This window comes from Podarcis liolepis, assembly GCF_965112155.1.
Source record: "Podarcis liolepis genome assembly, chromosome: 8".
Lineage (NCBI taxonomy): Eukaryota > Metazoa > Chordata > Lepidosauria > Squamata > Lacertidae > Podarcis > Podarcis liolepis.
Window position 1 is genome coordinate 1,392,676 of NC_139560.1, and position 16,469 is coordinate 1,409,144.

The 16,469-nt window shown below is 48.0% G+C and overlaps 2 protein-coding genes across 2 annotated transcripts in view; both read right to left on the reverse strand.

The window, feature by feature from the left end:
- Positions 1-1,594: 1,594 nt before the first annotated feature.
- LOC310713190 (fucolectin-like) lies at positions 1,595-5,909 on the reverse strand. Its single transcript, XM_083517060.1, has 5 exons — positions 5,820-5,909; positions 5,419-5,510; positions 5,003-5,080; positions 2,624-2,927; positions 1,595-1,843 (listed from the first exon to the last, which is right to left on the reverse strand). The coding sequence occupies exons 2-5, from the start codon at positions 5,507-5,509 to the stop codon at positions 1,678-1,680; spliced, it is 639 nt and encodes a 212-aa protein (XP_083373186.1). The 5' UTR covers position 5,510; positions 5,820-5,909; the 3' UTR covers positions 1,595-1,677.
- A 7,293-nt stretch (positions 5,910-13,202) lies between these two features.
- Positions 13,203-16,469, reverse strand: part of LOC310713837 (uncharacterized protein) — a 6,350-nt gene continuing 3,083 nt past the window's right edge. Inside the window, exon 3 of the mRNA XM_083518402.1 lies at positions 13,203-15,508. Coding sequence (XP_083374528.1) covers positions 15,339-15,508 — 170 coding nt within the window. The 3' untranslated portion in view covers positions 13,203-15,338. The remainder of the gene's footprint in view (positions 15,509-16,469) is intronic.

Genomic DNA, 16,469 nt, shown 5'->3' on the forward strand with positions numbered 1-16,469 from the left:
TCTAAACCCCACGAAGCTGCTTTGCTGCCCCCTGGCGGAGTCACTCGGCTGCTGCTAGCCTTGCCTGCTACCTCCTCGGTAGCAGCATCAGAGCCTGCAGGATCAGACCAGCGTCCTCTTCCCCCGGTGCCAGCGGGAAAGCCGCAAGCCTCGGATGACCCCCCCACCCCTTATGTTTTGACACCCGACTGTGTTGTGCTCGAGGTGGAAGGGGCCGCAGCCCAGAACACAGGCAGGCGGGCTCAGGGGAAGTCCCTGGCCCCTCCAGCTAGAGCAGGCCTAGACATAGGCTCAGGAGGTTCAGAAGAGGAGAATGGCCTGCTATTCCTTTTCCCACAGTGGCCAACCAGAGAGCAGCACATGAGCGCAAGAGCAACTCTCCCCTCCCCTGGTTTCCAACCACCGGGATTCAGAATCCTTCCCACTTCAACATTAGAGGGCTCTTCACCCATTCCCAACCTGCGGAGCACTCGAAGATCTAAGGTTTCAGCTTAGATTGTATATACTGTATTTTTCGCTCTATAGGACACACTTTTCCCCCTCCAAAAATTGAGGGGAAATGTGTATGCGCCCTATGGAGTGAATGCTGGCTCCTTGGCTTCAGCGATAGCAATGCGAAGCCTCCGAAGTGCAAAGGGAGCGCTCCCTCCGCGCTTCGGAGGCTTCGCGTTACTTTCACTGAAGCCTGGAGAGCGAGAGGCATCAGTGCGCACCAACCCCTCTCGCTCTCCAGGCTTCAGGGATAGCCGGGAACTCGCGCTGTGCTCCAAAGGCTTTGGGTTCCTTTTGCTGAAGCCAGGAGAGCAAGACTCTCCTGGCTTCAGCAGAGAGGGAGAGCTGCGCAGCGCCCCTTCAGCCAAGCAGAAGGAGAAATGGAAGGGGCTCTGTTTCTCCTGCTGCTTCGCTGAAGGGGCGCTGAGCAGAGAGGGGGAGAATTTTTTTTCTTGTTCTCCCCTTCTAAAACAAGGTGCGTCCTATGGTCGGGTGCGTCCTATAGAGCGAAAAAATACGGTATTACTTGTTTCCCTTGTGGCAGGCGTTTCAAGCGTCTGGATTCCATTTTTTTCATGGTGTTTTGATTTTAGGGCACTTTTGATCTAAAAAAGCCATCCACTCCACTTCTTTTCCTAACTACAACAGTAACACAAACTTGTTTGAGAGTGTTGTCTTACATATACACCTTGACTCTTCCTTCTTTCAAAGTCAATAAGGGCCCATCAATTAACCTCTTCCTGATGGGTCCTAAACTTCTACCAAGGTTCATGATAACAGCTTTAGGAAATTGTGTGTTGGGGTGGAGAGAGAGATAATCTTCAGTGTTAACCCTTCCCTTCACTAACATCAGATGTGGGGTGCAATCAGGAGTTCTGGTCCTGAATAGTGAAGAATAATGCACACAGGTGGGATTTCTACATCCATGTCATCAAAGAGCAGAATTCTCTGGCCTCCCTCGTTCTGTGACTTGTTCTCTTTGTGAGGGATCCCTGACAAATAGGACTTGCAGTCTCCACAAGGCGTCATTTGGCCTCCTCTATGGCTCTGGCAAAATCAGACCCCCTTGGTTCTGACGAACAAACTGGAGAGACAAAAGAAGGCTGCTCAAAGGATATTTATTGGACAACCAACACCGATTCCATCAGTTCTGCCCGTGCCCCTTTCCACGCGACGCATGGCTGCTTATTTCAAAGGCTCATCCTCCACCTTTGTCCCATAAACCTCCACCTCACACAAGGTCAGGATAGCTGGCTCTCCCGGGTGGTTCACGCTCACATAGCGACCCTTCATCCCCTGGCAATTGATGGCGCTGATGGAGCCACGATTATAATCTGTAATCTTCCCACAGCTGCAGAGGGAAAAGGGAGGTCAGCCTTGGGGCGGAAGCAATTCAGAATGACTCCCTCTATTTCCATGGTTGTGGTAGCCCTGTAGTACAGCTGCCCAGGATTCCTAAAGCGCTCCCTGATGGCACTCTCTGGACTTGACCATGCAGGTAGGAACAGAACCTCAGATTCCACCCCACACGCTCCATCTCGGAGGATCGCATGGTCAGTGTTGTTGTATGACAGGATAGCTAATCTGTGGACCTCTGGATATTGTTGGGCTCTAGTCCCATCAACCAGCATGGCCGATAGCTATGGATGATGGGAGCTATAGCCCAACAACATCTAGAGGGTCAAAGTGGACAGCCCACCAGTGGGGTATGTACTAAATAACTGGTGCAGGGGGCAGGATGGAGAGGTGTCAAAGGGAACAGCTCAGCTTTCTGCTTGCTGAGGAAGATAGGTGTTATGTACTGAGTTGAATAGGATCCAAAAGGCAGCAGTCTAATTGGTCCTAGAACAATAGGATTCAGAATGCAGCAGTGTGATTGGTCCGCAGGAGCCACCCAATCCAGCTCCAGCTGGAAGCGAATCCACAACCTGATTGGCCTACAGGAGAATCCTGGAATTAGCCAATCATGTGGGGCCCATTGTGTAAATAATGTATATAAAGCAGACATTCTGGGAGAACATCCATTCCTCCTCTTTGGTTTAACCCACAGTGCCACCCGCATGCATAGGAAGTTAACTAATCCAGAGTAAGTGATCTTGAGGGTGTCTCCCAAGAGGCAACGGGAACTTACAGAGGGTTGGTCTTGCCATGGTCAGCCACGGAGTCTCCCACACGGATCTGGGCTCCCAGGAGTCTACTGCCGCAGCAGTCCATGCGGTTCTTCACCACCACGGTGGAGATGGAATACTGCTCCCCCAGGTCCACATACCACCACGGGGCATCTTCAGAGTTGGTGTGGGTGCAGGAGCCATGGAAGAAGATCCCGTCAGAGTTCCCATCGACAGCTTTGCCGGCTGACGGATCTCTTGGATGGGGGTAAGTGGAGGACTGACAGGCTGGACGGCCTTTGGCCAAGTTGAGAGCTGGAGCAGCAGCTTGATGGAAAGAAGACGGGGAGAAGTAAGAACACAAGAAGAGCCCTGACACTGCAGAATCAGGCCAAAAGGGCCAATCCTGTTCTCCCAGTCGCCACCCAGATGCTTCTACTTTTCCTTCATCATAAGAACTAGCAGTTAACCTACAGATAACAGCAATGCCAATAAGCCAGGAATAAATGTCATTCTGTTTTACAAAATTTATATTGCATTTGCCAGTAAAACTCCCCACTAAATAATCAATAATTCTGGCAATTTGTGGGTGACCAGTTTCCAGGTGCGGAATTCATCAGCTTTGGATGGGGTTGTGATGAGGAACAGAGTTTGGGGAAATTCCTCAAGGCATCTTTCTTCCTGGAGCCTCATATGACCTCTGTGGCATGAAGAACCCATTATCACCTTAGGCTGGTACATCAACTGTGCCCTTTCTCAGACAGGGATAGCTGGGCCGCTGTGATTCATGCGTTGGGAATGTCACAACTGGACTACTGTAATGTGTCCCATGTGGGCCTTCCCTTGATGTTGGTCCAGAACCTGCAACTGCTGCAGAATATTTTGGCCGGGTTGCTGAGTGGAAGGTCCACATGCAGACACCTGTGCTGAGGGAACTGCCAGTCACCTGCCAGGCCATGTTCAGGGTCTTGTTTCCCCCCCCCCAATTTTTTTTATTGACTTTCAACATTTAAAACATCCCATAAACACATACAAACATAAAAACAATCAACAAAGAAAACACAACAATAAACTAAACACATATAAAAAAGATTATTTCTTCTAATACCCAACTTCTTCACATTAATTAGTGACTTCCTCAAATCCCCTCTAACTGAATTTCATTATATCACTTTTATAGCAGTTCTCCACATATATTTCTAATAATATTAACTCCGTTCATTTACAAACTTCTTCTCCTTTATTATTATTCCAATCTTTAATACTTACTAAGACCTATTCTTATTCTACCCCTAAGCCTATTTGATACTTCCAATAATTTTCTATTTATCTTGCACCACAATATTTAGCTAAGTATTCTTTAAATTTCTTCCAGTCTTCTTGTGTCTCCTCTTCTTTCTGGTTGCGGATATGTTCAAGGTCTTGTTTCTAACATTCAAAGACCTAAATACCTTTGGGCCAGGTAACCCAAACATCCACAGACATGAAGGATCTCTCAGATCAAGTGTCGCCAACCATTTTGGACCAGTGGCTACATTTTGCTGTGGATGCCAATTATGCCCTGGTAGGGGAGTGGAGATTACATAACCCAAGATGATCAAGAGTATAATTATTGCTGCTTCTCCCCGCGCTCTCAGGCAACCTTCTGTTTACTTTCTGCTCTCCCCTTGGAGGGAACAGCTTGACGCAGGGGGAAATTTCACTGTCCCATCATGGCTTGTCAGCTGATGCTTCAAGACTCAGTTCACCCTTCAGGCTTTGCAATGGATCATGGGAAAATATCACACACCCCTACCCATTAAGTAAGAGGACGCCCAGCTCTACCTCTCTTTCAAATCAGAACCAGTGAAGGCGGCAAAGGTCCTGTGTGAGTGTCTAGAGGCGGTTGGATGGCGGCTAACAGATTGAGGTTGAATCCTGACAAGACAGAAGTACTGTTCTTGGGAGACAGGAGGCGGGCAGGTGTGGAGGACTCCCTGGTCCTGAATGGGGCAACTGTGCCCCTGAAGGACCAGGTGCGCAGCCTGGGAGTCATTTTGGACTCACAGCTGTCCATGGAGGCGCAGGTCAACTCTGTGTCCAGGGCAGCTGTTTACCAGCTCCATCTGGTACGCAGGATGAGACCCTCCCTGCCCGCAGACTGTCTCACCAGAGTGGTGCATGCTCTGGTTATCTCCCGCTTAGACTACTGCAATGCGCTCTATGTGGAGCTACCTTTGAAGGTGACCTGGAAACTACAATTAATCCAGAATGCAGCAGCTAGACTGGTGACTGGGAGCGGCCGCTGGGACCACATAACACCGGTCTTAAAAGACCTACATTGGTTCCCAGGATGTTTCCGAGCACAATTCAAAGTGTTGGTGCTGACCTTTAAAGCCCTAAACGGCCTCAGCCCAGTATACCTGAAGGAGCGTCTCCATCCCCATCGTTCTGCCCAGACACTGAAGTCCAGCTCCGAGCACCTTCTGGCAGTTCGCTCCCTGTGAGAAGCCAAGATGTCAAAGAGAACAGCAACTACAGTACCTGACTTTTAGCCCTGTTTAGGGAAGCTTTTAATGTTTGATGCATTACTTTATTTTAATATTGTGTTGGAAGCTGCCCAGAGTGGCTGGGGAAACCCAGCCAGATGGTTGGGTATAAATATTATTATTATTATTATTATTATTATTATTATTATTATTATTATTATTATTCACCATCACAAAGCAGCTTATAAGCTACTGGTTTTGGGAGGAATAAGAGTGATCACAGGGAGGGGAACCATTTAGCTTCACCCACAGACCCGCCCCACTTTCTCCTCTCTCCCCCCAGGTCTTACTAGAATGTTGCACGTCAGAATCGCAGCTCTGGGTCACCCAACATCCGGCCAGGAACACCAGGGCCAGCAGCCAAGTCCGAGTGAGGATCATCCTGCAAGGGGGAGAACAGAAGGCAGTGAGTGAGGATCCAGTAATGGGGTCATGGGGGGGGGGAGCTCCCCTTTAGCACCATTGCAGGACTTGGATGATAGCTAAGAGTCCTGAATTCAGAATCTGTGACTAGGCTGGCCGTAGGAACTGTCCTTCTCCAAAGTGCTGGAGATCCCTAACAATCAATTAACAGGCTTTAAAAAAGTAAATATACAGCTTTAGATCTACCCAATAAGGATCAGGACCTTCTTTTTTTGCGGAGGAAGTTCTAGACCTCAAAGATCACATCCAGTGGGTTTTCTCAACTTACCTTGCCTCTCTTTCTCGGGATCTGCAGGAGCGTCTGTTGCTCTTGGTGGGACAGGAGACACAGGTTCTTCTCCCCAAGCTGGAACTGAGACTTCCCTGCTTCCAGAGGAGTCCTGCACCTCCAAGTTTTATCCCCTTCCCGATGGACAGCGCTTGCCTGACGTGGCTCAACTTGGCCAATCAGAAAGATGGTGACACCAGGATCTAGGGATCAAGATCAAGTTTTGACATCCTTCATCTGAGCAGGTTCTGAGTGGGCTTGTGTGGTTTCTGACTCTCTCCCAAGAGGAAATAACGGCACCTCCTTGGCAGGAGATGATTTTAGAAGAAGACATCCTCATTCCTTTTATCCCATTTAGAGATCAGATGGGTGTCAAACTGAGCGCTGATACTGGCAGGTCCCAACCGCATCAGCTAAGCTCCAAAATGAACACTTTTTGGTCGGCCTTGTGGAAGGAGAATGAGTTGTTTTGAACTTCTACCATGCCATGGCTCACCTCCATGTTCTCTGGGCAACTGTGTCAGCATCACAAACACCAGCCTTGGATCCATCACTACCTTATACTGTAAATGGCTCTACGGTTGCTCTGAGAGACTCCCTCCACATCCCTGGACTGGCCAAGTGCTGTCTCACAGTGTGCATAGGGCCAAGAGACATGGCTGGCAAGGGAGCTACTGCAGTGCTCTGCAACACCTGTGCCATGCTTGTCTTCCTAGCTGGAAATGCGCACAAGTCAGTGAGTGGTGCTGTGGGTTAAACCACAGAGCCTAGGACTTGCCGATCAGAAGGTTGGCAGTTCGAATCCCCATGACGGGGTGAGCTCCCATTGCTCGGTCCCTGCTCCTGCCAACCTAGCAGTTCGAAAGCATGTCAAAGTGCAAGTAGATAAATAGGTACCGCTCTGGCGGGAAGGTAAACGGCGTTTCCGTGCGCTGCTCTGGTTCGCCAGAAGCGGCTTAGTCATGCTGGCCACATGACCCGGAAGCTGTACGCTGGCTCCCTCGGCCAATAAAGCGAGATGAGCGCCGCAACCCCAGAGTCGGCCACGACTGGACCTAACAGTCAGGGGTCCCTTTACACCTGCAGTGAGTGTGATCTAGCTGCGTTGCTGAAAGAGAAGGTAGGACAACATGAGGACTGCACATTTCAAGCTATTGTTCAAGATGAGGAATTTCTCAACAGAGCAGAGCGCACTGTCCTTAAACAGTGTTGAGGGTGAGGGGGGTCCGTAGGGAGAAGGAAGACCACCCAGTGCAGTGGACAAGTCCCTGAAGGAACGTGACGCACACAGAAGCAGGACTCTTGGGAGTCATACAGATTTTAAAACGACCAAAAACCTTTTTAAATATAATTTAAAGTCCCTCACAGTAAGGTTGGCTTTTCTGCTTCGATGCCCAGGCTCTGTAGCATTTCTGCAACAGTAGAAGATCAAGGCTGCTTTACAGCAGCAAAGACCACTCTTTCTCACAGCCGTCCTCTCTCTCTGGAGGTGGGGTCTCACCCCTGTGAAACACTTGGTTTGTTCTTCTTGAAGAACATACATTTAAAGACGATTGGAAAACGCTTATTGAATATATGGAAAAGAATTGTATACAGCTGAAAACGCTGGCAGCATTAATATAAATTCAACAGCGTAAATAAGTTATGTTGGATGCAATAATAATGGAATACTGAATGGTATAGTTTTTTTTATAAAATGTGCAGGGATTTATGATATGTAAAATGAACCACGGAAAGAGATTGCAGTCGTTAACAGTAATCAACAGGTTTACAGTACCCATTGAGTCAATCACCCATATCCCACTACCCTTCTGAGTAATACCTCTCCCCACCTTCCCACTACAGTGGTACCTCGGGTTAAGAACTTCATTAGTTCTGGAGGTCTGTTCTTAACCTGAAACTGTTCTTAACCTGAAGCACCACTTTAGCTAATGGGGCCTCCCGCTGCTGCTGCTGCGCTGCCAGAGCACAATTTCTGTTCACATTCTGAAGCAAAGTTCTTAACCTGAAGCACTATTTCTGGGTTAGCAGAGTCTGTAACCTGAAGCGTATGTAACCCGAGATACCACTGTATATATAAGGGTCTGGCGACTTCTGCTTCAGTGTATCTGAAGAAGTGTGCATGCACACAAAAGCTTATACCAAGAACAAACTTAGTTGGTCTCCAAGGTGCTACTGGAGAATTTTTTAATTTTTTTCGACTGCGTCAGACCAACATGGCTACCTACCTGAATCTAGAATCATGGGAAGAGAAGGGGAAAGAGACGGCGGAAGAAGATTGGAAGAAATTTAAAATTTATCTTAAGAAATATTGTAAAATTAATGAGTACTAAAATGTTATGGTTATAAAAAGTAAGTGGATTATAGCTGTAAAGATTAAGTAGAAGGAAAGAAAAGGAAATAATTAGACAATTAGATAAAATTAAGGGGGAGGATTTGCTGAAATAAATTTTAGGAATTGGAATGCAGAAAGGGGAGGTATGGGGAGGTCGGTGAAATAAGTTTTAAGAAAAAAAGGATATGAAATTATACATGTTTGTATGTTTGTATTGTGTATTGTCTGTGTTTATATAAATTGTGAAAAACCAATAAAAAAATTATAAAAAAGAGAAGAATGGAAGTCATTGAGTATTTTTAAATTGTAAAACAGAAAATTTTATATATATATATATATATATATGCAGGTTTTGGTGTCCTCGGGTGTCTTCCCGTGTAAAAGTTGGGGTGTCTAGGCGACGTTTCGACGAGGTCTCACTCGTCATCTTCAGGCTGGTGCTTTCGGCTTCTTGTTACTGGAACAGAGCGGGATCTCAGTGTTTGAGTTCCTATAAATACTGTAGAGGGGTGTGGTGTATTGCCTCAAAAGTTCTGGGCAGAGGGGAAGTTCCCAGGCTAGTGTTCTTTTCTTCTTTTGTTCCTTAATTACTTGAGGGATATCTTGAGTGATTTCTTGAGTGATATTCTGAGTACCACTTAGGTGGGTCATTAGGTGTGGATTAGTTGCTAAAGCCTTCGTGTCTTGACCTCTTGAATTTGTGAAGAGTTTTTCTGGGAAGATGGCTGTACTGCACTTAGTTGTGCTTTGGCTTGGCTTCGTGTATAGGGGCGAGCTGTGGTTTTGTGCCCTGTGCCAGCCAGATCTGTGTAGGGATTGCAGGGGGGTGCAGCATCCGGAGGTGCCACTATGGTTTGGTTACTGGATGGTGTCTGTAATTTATCTGTGGAGAGGGTCTGGGTTTGGGTCTGGTGTGGTTGATTGGTGGTGGCGTTCTGTGTGCCTCTGGATCTGGTGTCGGTTTTTGTGGGGAGGGCTAATTTCCAGATGTCTGGCAGGCGGGACGTGTCGTCACGCTTGTTCATGTTGTGAGGGTGTTTCTCTATCTCGATGGCTTCCATGATTATTCTCTTGTGGTGATGTTCCATGTTAAAGAGCAATTTGGAATCTGCAAAATTAATTTCGTGTCCTGTTTCTTTCATGTGTTGGAAAAGAGAGGAAGATTTTTCTTCTTTTTTGACGGCATTCTTGTGTTCTGCGATACGTGCATTTATTCGTCTGTTTGTTTGTCCAATGTACGTGGCTGGGCAGACTTTGCAGGGTATTTCATAGACCCCTTGGTTTTCCAACTGGATTTTATCTTTGGGGTTTCTGAGGATATTGGCTATTTTTTGGTTGGTGCAAAAGGCTGTTTTGATATTGTGTTTATGGAGGATTTTGCTAATTTTATCTGTAGTGCCCTTGATATAAGGAAGGAGGGCCATGCCATTGTTTTCTTCCGTGTCTTGGTTTTTGGGGGGTGTTTCTTTTTGGATTAGCTTCTTAACCCTGTTTTGCTGGTATCCATTGGCGATTAACACATTTGAGAGATTCTGTAACTCAGTTGTCAAGTGGTCTTTGTCAGCCAGGCGTTTGGTTCTGGAGATGAGGGTCTTGGCTACGGAGTTTATTTGTGCAGGGTGGTGGTGTGATTGAGCATGTAAGTAGCGGTTGGTGTGTGTTTTTTTCCGGTAGATAGTGTGTCCTAGGGAGCCATCAGGTTTTTTGTAGATTAGGACGTCAAGGAAGGGAAGCTGGTTGTTGGCTTCTATTTCCATAGTGAATTGTATTTTGGGGTGTAGGCTGTTGAGATGTGTGAGGAAGCTATCTAGTTTTTCTTTCCCGTGTGGCCAAATTACAAAGGTGTCGTCAACATATCTGAGCCAAAGTTTGGGTTTGTGTTCTGACTTGTCTAAAGCATTGGTTTCAAATATATATATATATATATTTGCTTTCGTAGATTTTCACGGGTACAGGAATGCAGGTTTTGGTGTCTTCGGGTGTCTTCCCGTGTAAGAGTTGGGGTGTCTAGGCGACGTTTCGACGAGGTCTCACTCGTCATCTTCAGGCTGGTGCTTTCGGCTTCTTGTTACTGGAACAGAGCAGGATCTCAGTGTTTGAGTTCCTATAAATACTGTTGAGGGGGTGTGGTGTATAGCCTCCGACTCTGAAAGAAACAGGACACGAAATTAATTTTGCAGACTCCAAATTGCTCTTTAACATGGAACATCACCACAAGAGAATAATCATGGAAGCCATCGAGATAGAGAAACACCCTCACAACATGAACAAGCGTGACGACACGTCCCGCCTGCCAGACATCTGGAAATTAGCCCTCCCCACAAAAACCGACACCAGAACCAGAGGCACACAGAACGCCATCACCAATCAACCACACCAGACCCAAACCCAGACCCTCTCCACAGATAAATTACAGACACCATCCAGTAGCCAAACCATAGTGGCACCTCCGGATGCTGCACCCCCCTGCAATCCCTACACAGATCTGGCTGGCACAGGGCACAAAACCACAACTCGCCCCTATACACGAAGCCAAGCCAGAGCACAACTAAGTGCAGTACAGCCATCTTCTCAGAAAAACTCTTCACAAGCTCAAGAGGTCAAGACACGAAAGCTTTAGCAACTAATCCACACTTAATGACCCTCCTAAGTGGTACTCAGAATATCACTCAAGAAATCACTCAAGATATCCCTCAAGTAATTAAGGAACAAAAGAAGAAAAGGCACACTAACCTGGGAACTTCCTCTCTGCCCAGAACGTCGGAGGCTATACACCACACCCCCTCAACAGTATTTATAGGAACTCAAACACTGAGATCCTGCTCTGTTCCAGTAACAAGAAGCCGAAAGCACCAGCCTGAAGATGACGAGTGAGACCTCGTCGAAACGTCGCCTAGACACCCCAACTCTTACACGGGAAGACACCCGAAGACACCAAAACCTGCATTCCTGTACCCGTGAAAATCTACGAAAGCAAATATATATATATATATATATATATATATATATATATATGAAACACTTGGTTTGTTACTATGTTGTGTATTTTTGTGTTTTTATATTGTAACTACCTTGTGATCCTCAGCTGAAGGGCAATATAGAAATTTTAATCATTATCATCAAAATGCTGTTGGTCTGTGGGGGAAATTCCATCCCCACAGATTCCTCAGCCACAGAATTTTGCATGTTTCCTCACCCAAACACCATGGGAAACTGGGTTTTGGTCCTGTACGGGAACCATGAACTCAGCCTGTGAAATTAGGGTCCGACAGCCTGAAGAATTCTAAGAAAGACGGTGGGAGGGCTGAGCTTAAAGACAGGCAGGGAGGCGAATTCGCAGAGCCATTGAGCAGCCTGGCATGTCAGCATTACCCATGTAAGCCTTGTTCAATTCAGATTTGGACTTGCTGAATTACCATGCAATTGTCATTCTCCAAAGAGCTGGAGGTCCTCATGGATTTGTAACATGCCCTCAAGAACAAAAATCCAGTTTCTGAACTCTTTGAACTCTGGGACCTACACCTTATACCCCACCCCCATCTCCAACTGGGTGCTGGCTCCCTCCCACAGGAGGAAATAACATTCCTCTCTAGCAGGTGCCAAAGGAAAGGCTTCAAATTATCAGTTAATGCATGTTTGGAACAAGCAAATCCTAAAATGAGTGTTTATTTTGGCAGTGTCCCTTGCCCATTAAGCTCCAGAGCCAACAGTCTTGTGGAGGGAGTGTGGATGTGCTTTGGTGATGCAGTCATGGGTGGGGAGGGACTGAGACTCAACATCAGTTTACCTGTGTGAGGTCAAGAGGGTCTCTTAAGAACTTCAGATGAACCTTCTGAATCCAACCAGAGTCCAGAGTCCTGCTCTCTCAATGGCCAACCAGGTGCCCGTGGGAAGCCCACAAGGAGCAGGGCAGTGCAACAGAGCTCTCGGTACTTGTGATGCCCAAGAAACTGGCATTCAGAGGAAGATCGTCCATGACAGAGGAGGAAGAACAGAGCCATCTTGGCCAGTAGGCATTGATGCCTTAGCTGCCCTCTGGCACTCCACTTACATAGGTCATTGTTGTTGTTTAGTCGTTTAGTCGTGTCCGCCTCTTCGTGACCCCCTGGACCAGAGCACGCCAGGCACTCCTGTCTTCCACTGCCTCCTGCAGTTTGGTCAAACTCATGTTTGTAGCTTTGAGAACACTGTCCCACCATCTTGTCCTCTGTCGTCCCCTTCTCCTTGTGCCCTCCATCTTTCCCAACATCAGGGTCTTTTCCAGGGAGTCTTATCTTCTCATGAAGTGGCCAAAGTCTTGGAGCCTCAGCGTCAGGATCTGTCCTTCCAGTGATTTCCTTCAGAATGGATCACCTGGTTTACATGACTGGTCAAAGCTGCAGGGCTCAGGAAAACCTAGACTGTCTGCTGCTAACTTGCCTATCCTCTGGGAAGATGCCAGGGGAAGGAGGCAGAGACGTTTCCATGTGTTTGTAGAGGCCATTTCAAAAGGGAAGCACCCCTCCCTCCACAAGGCTGACCACAAAGTGTTCATTTTGGAGCTTAGCTGATGTGGTTGGGACCTGCCAGTATCAGTACTCAAATCTGGCAGCCATCTGACCTCTAAATGGGATAAATGGAATGAGGATGTCTTCTTCTAAAATCATCTTCTGCCAAGGAGGTGCCGTTATTTCCTCTTGGGAGAGAGTCAGAAACCACACAAGCCCACTCAGACCCTACTCAGATGAAGGACGTCAAAACCTGATCTTGATCCCTAGATCCTGGTGGTGTCAACACCTTTTTGATGGTCTGGGTTGATCCATGTCATGCAGGCTCTGCCCATCGGAGTGGCCACAGACCACCTCATCCCGCATCATGTTCTCACTGTGGCCAGCCAGGTATCCCAAAGGTGTGTGACCGTGTGTGACAGAGAGTGTGGCCTGAGCCCCAGAGGACACCACAGCTTCAGGGAAAGGAAAAATCCTTGGCTTGGCATGGGGAAAGAGGGAGAACGGTGGCCTCAGGAGAAGCCTCGCCTTGGACCCCAATAAGTTCACTCACGAGAGGAATGGACAAAGGCAGGTTTATTGCATGAAAGGAAAGCGACAAGAGCAAACGAGTGCTGCTTCAGGCAGCAAAGTTGCAAGAGAAGCAGTCAGCTATTCCTCGGGCGCCTACGCCCCTTGGTCTAAGAGGAAGAAGGATCCCCATGGAAAGCCTAAAGAAGCAAAGCAGCGTGTCGGTTGGTGACAAGAAGGTCTCTAATCTTGTGGGAGCTAACCAGGCATGGGTAACCTAGGATGTAAGTATTCTTTTGAGCCAACATTAGATGATGGAGAGGGCAGGGGGTCTTTGGGATAAGTCATTCATTATGTGATGACCTGGGACTTGGGCTCGGGCTCAGAACCGGAGGAGTCTCAGTCCGCACCAGATCCTCTGCCTCAGGCGGCATCTGAACCAAGTCTGGGGCCTGATCCTGAAGAGTCCCAGTCTGCACAGGTGCCCCTGGAACAAGCACCAGCTGGGCCGAGTCAGGGGCCTGATCCTGCCCTGGCTCCAGATGCTGGGATGACCTCGATGCCTTCAGCTGGGCCATCACTTATAGCTGCTCCACTACTGGTTGGGTCAGGGGAGGCTGAGGCGGCCCCTGGGTCTAGTCACCCACCGACGTCTCCCAAGCTGCAGAGACTGAGGTCTGAGAGAAGGAGGGACCTGAGTACTCGCAGGAGGAGTGCTCGCCTTCGGGCGAGACAGGGAGGTGAGTCGCCAGGGGATCAGGACTGGCCATTACCCTGACAGAGATAAAAGTCTGTCGGACCCCGGCCCAGGTTGTGGTAGCAACATTGCTGCTTGCTGGAACTTGCCTGAGACCCTGTGCCTGCCCTTGCCTGGTTTCCTGCCTTGGCCCTGTCGGACTGACTCCTCCCTTGGATTTGGGACCGGACCTGGACCGCGTTGCTCGGGTTAACCCCAGGCCCAGCACACATTATAACCTATTTATTCTATTGTTTCCTATTAAGTTCCTGTCTGTTTCACATTTTGTTCATTGGTAGTTGAACCGATATAATCCCAGTAAGAAATGGCCAAATTGGTTCTCCCTCCAGGGTTATCTTAATACTGTCTGTGTGGAATCCATTCTTTTCACAGGAGATGTGAATCAAATGTCGTGGCCAACACCTGATTACCACGTTGATCTGAACCTCAAGTTCCAGGGCACATTCAAGGCAAGGACTTGCACCAAGGTCAAGAAAGTTAACCGATGGGCATAGTTTATAAGATGCCATGCCAACTTTTACACTTGTCACAATCTACAGAAATAAACCATGGAACCTTGAGAATTCTTTACTGAACCATGGGGAAAAGTTCAGACTGGCATACACACACCATGACACATGCTTCACACCATCCCTCAGTAAAAACCCAACAAATTCAATCTCAGGTAGGAGGTATCAGTGGGCACTACAGCAGGTACTTCATCTTCTTCAATGGCAATGATGGAGCTACACGGTCTGGAGCAGAAATACTGTAGGTTACAGTTCATATGGCACAAAAGTTGAATTTTTACACACCTTCAGTGCAAGGTTTTTAAGTTCTAGTTAGCTTCTGCCAACCTGGTGCCTGGTGCCAATTATATTGTGCCATAGGGGACCAGGCAGTAGGGCTGCAGACTATGGTAAGGTTACCAGATTTTTTTCAATTAATCCGAGGACACTTTTCAACTTCCTATTAAATAGATGGATTTTGTCAGGGGACTGATTTGTAAATTCGGGGACTGTCCCCAGGCTATGGGGACGTCTGGTAACCTTAGAGTATGGGGCTCAACACTATGGCGGGGAAATACTTCATTCTTGCCGTGATGGGTTTTCAGCAGTGTCTTGGACTACGCCAGGCATAGGGAAACTCAGCCCTCCAGATGTTTTGGGACTACCACTCCCATCATCCCTAGCTAATAGCCTCAGTGGTCAGGGATGGTGGGAGTTGTAGTCCCAAAACATCTGGAGGGCTGGGTTTGCCTATGCCTGGTCTACGCTTTGTGGCAGGAGCAAAAGCACAGCCCTTGTTGGTTCTCAGGGCCCTGAGAAGCTGCTGGAGAAGTAGAGGAAAGGGGGCTTGCTGCAAGGAGGACTATGGCGTTGATTGACGCATCCTTGGTCTTTGACAGCCACACACCCTGAACACACCAACGCAGAGACTGCTGGCGGTCCCTAACGCATCTCTTCTGCTACAGCTCCATAGACATCCACTTCGCACAGCGTCATAGGCCCGTGGCGGGGAAGGTGGATGCTGACATAGCGGCCCCTGAGCCAGTTGCAGTTGAAGCTACTGACGGAGCCCAGTGTGACGTCTGTGACGATCCCACACCCGTAGAGGGAAAAGGAGGGTTAGACATAAGTGTGTTTGTGTATAGGAAGCATTCGCCGTTCTCCACATTTCCACATCAGTTTGTGATCTCTTTTTCCCCCCAGACATCACAAAAATTTGTCAGCATTTCCGTGTGAATTTATCCTAAGATCCCCATTTTCGCAAAGCAATTTCCCCTAACAGCACGCAGTTTTGTATGTTGTCTTCACTTATCTATCCTTTCTTATGCACACTTTCCCATAGGATGTGCACATTACTCAGCAGGAGAACTAAATTGTTGCTAAATTCAGAGAAGTGCAAATTCCAAAAGAGGGCTGAGGTTTGGTCCGTGTATTCCCTGAGAGTGCAGACACGGGTGGTGCTGTGGGTTAAACCACAGAGCCTAGAACTTGCCGAACAGAAGGTCGGCAGTTTGAATCCCCGCGACAGGGTGAACTCCCGTTGCTCAGTGCCAGCTCCTGCCAACCTAGCAGTTCGAAAGCACGTCAAAGTGCAAGTAGATAAATAGATACTGCTCCGGCAGGAAGGTAAACGGCGCTTCCGTGCGCTGCTCTGGTTTGCCAGAAGCGGCTTAGTCATGCTGGCCACATGACCCGGAAGCTGTACGCCGGCTCCCTCGGCCAATAAAGCAAGATGAGCGCCACAACCTCCCTCAACTGCAACTTCCACCTGGAGCTGGATTGGGTGACTCCTGTGGACCAATCAGACTGCTACATTCTCGATCCTATTGTTCTAGCACCAATCAGACTGCTGCCTTTTGGATCCTATTCAACTCAGCACCTAACAGGGTGCTTTCATTGGTGGTCTGCGCACAGCACCTGCCTCTTTCCTACTTTCTTCCCTGTTATCACAAATACAAGAGGAGACTAAGAAGTAGAACCCTCCCCGCCAGTGTTCCTGAAGTGTTCTGTGAACCCCCAGAGATCATTCAGGTTCAGGGACCAAGGGATGGTTGGCAGCTGGAACTTACAGAG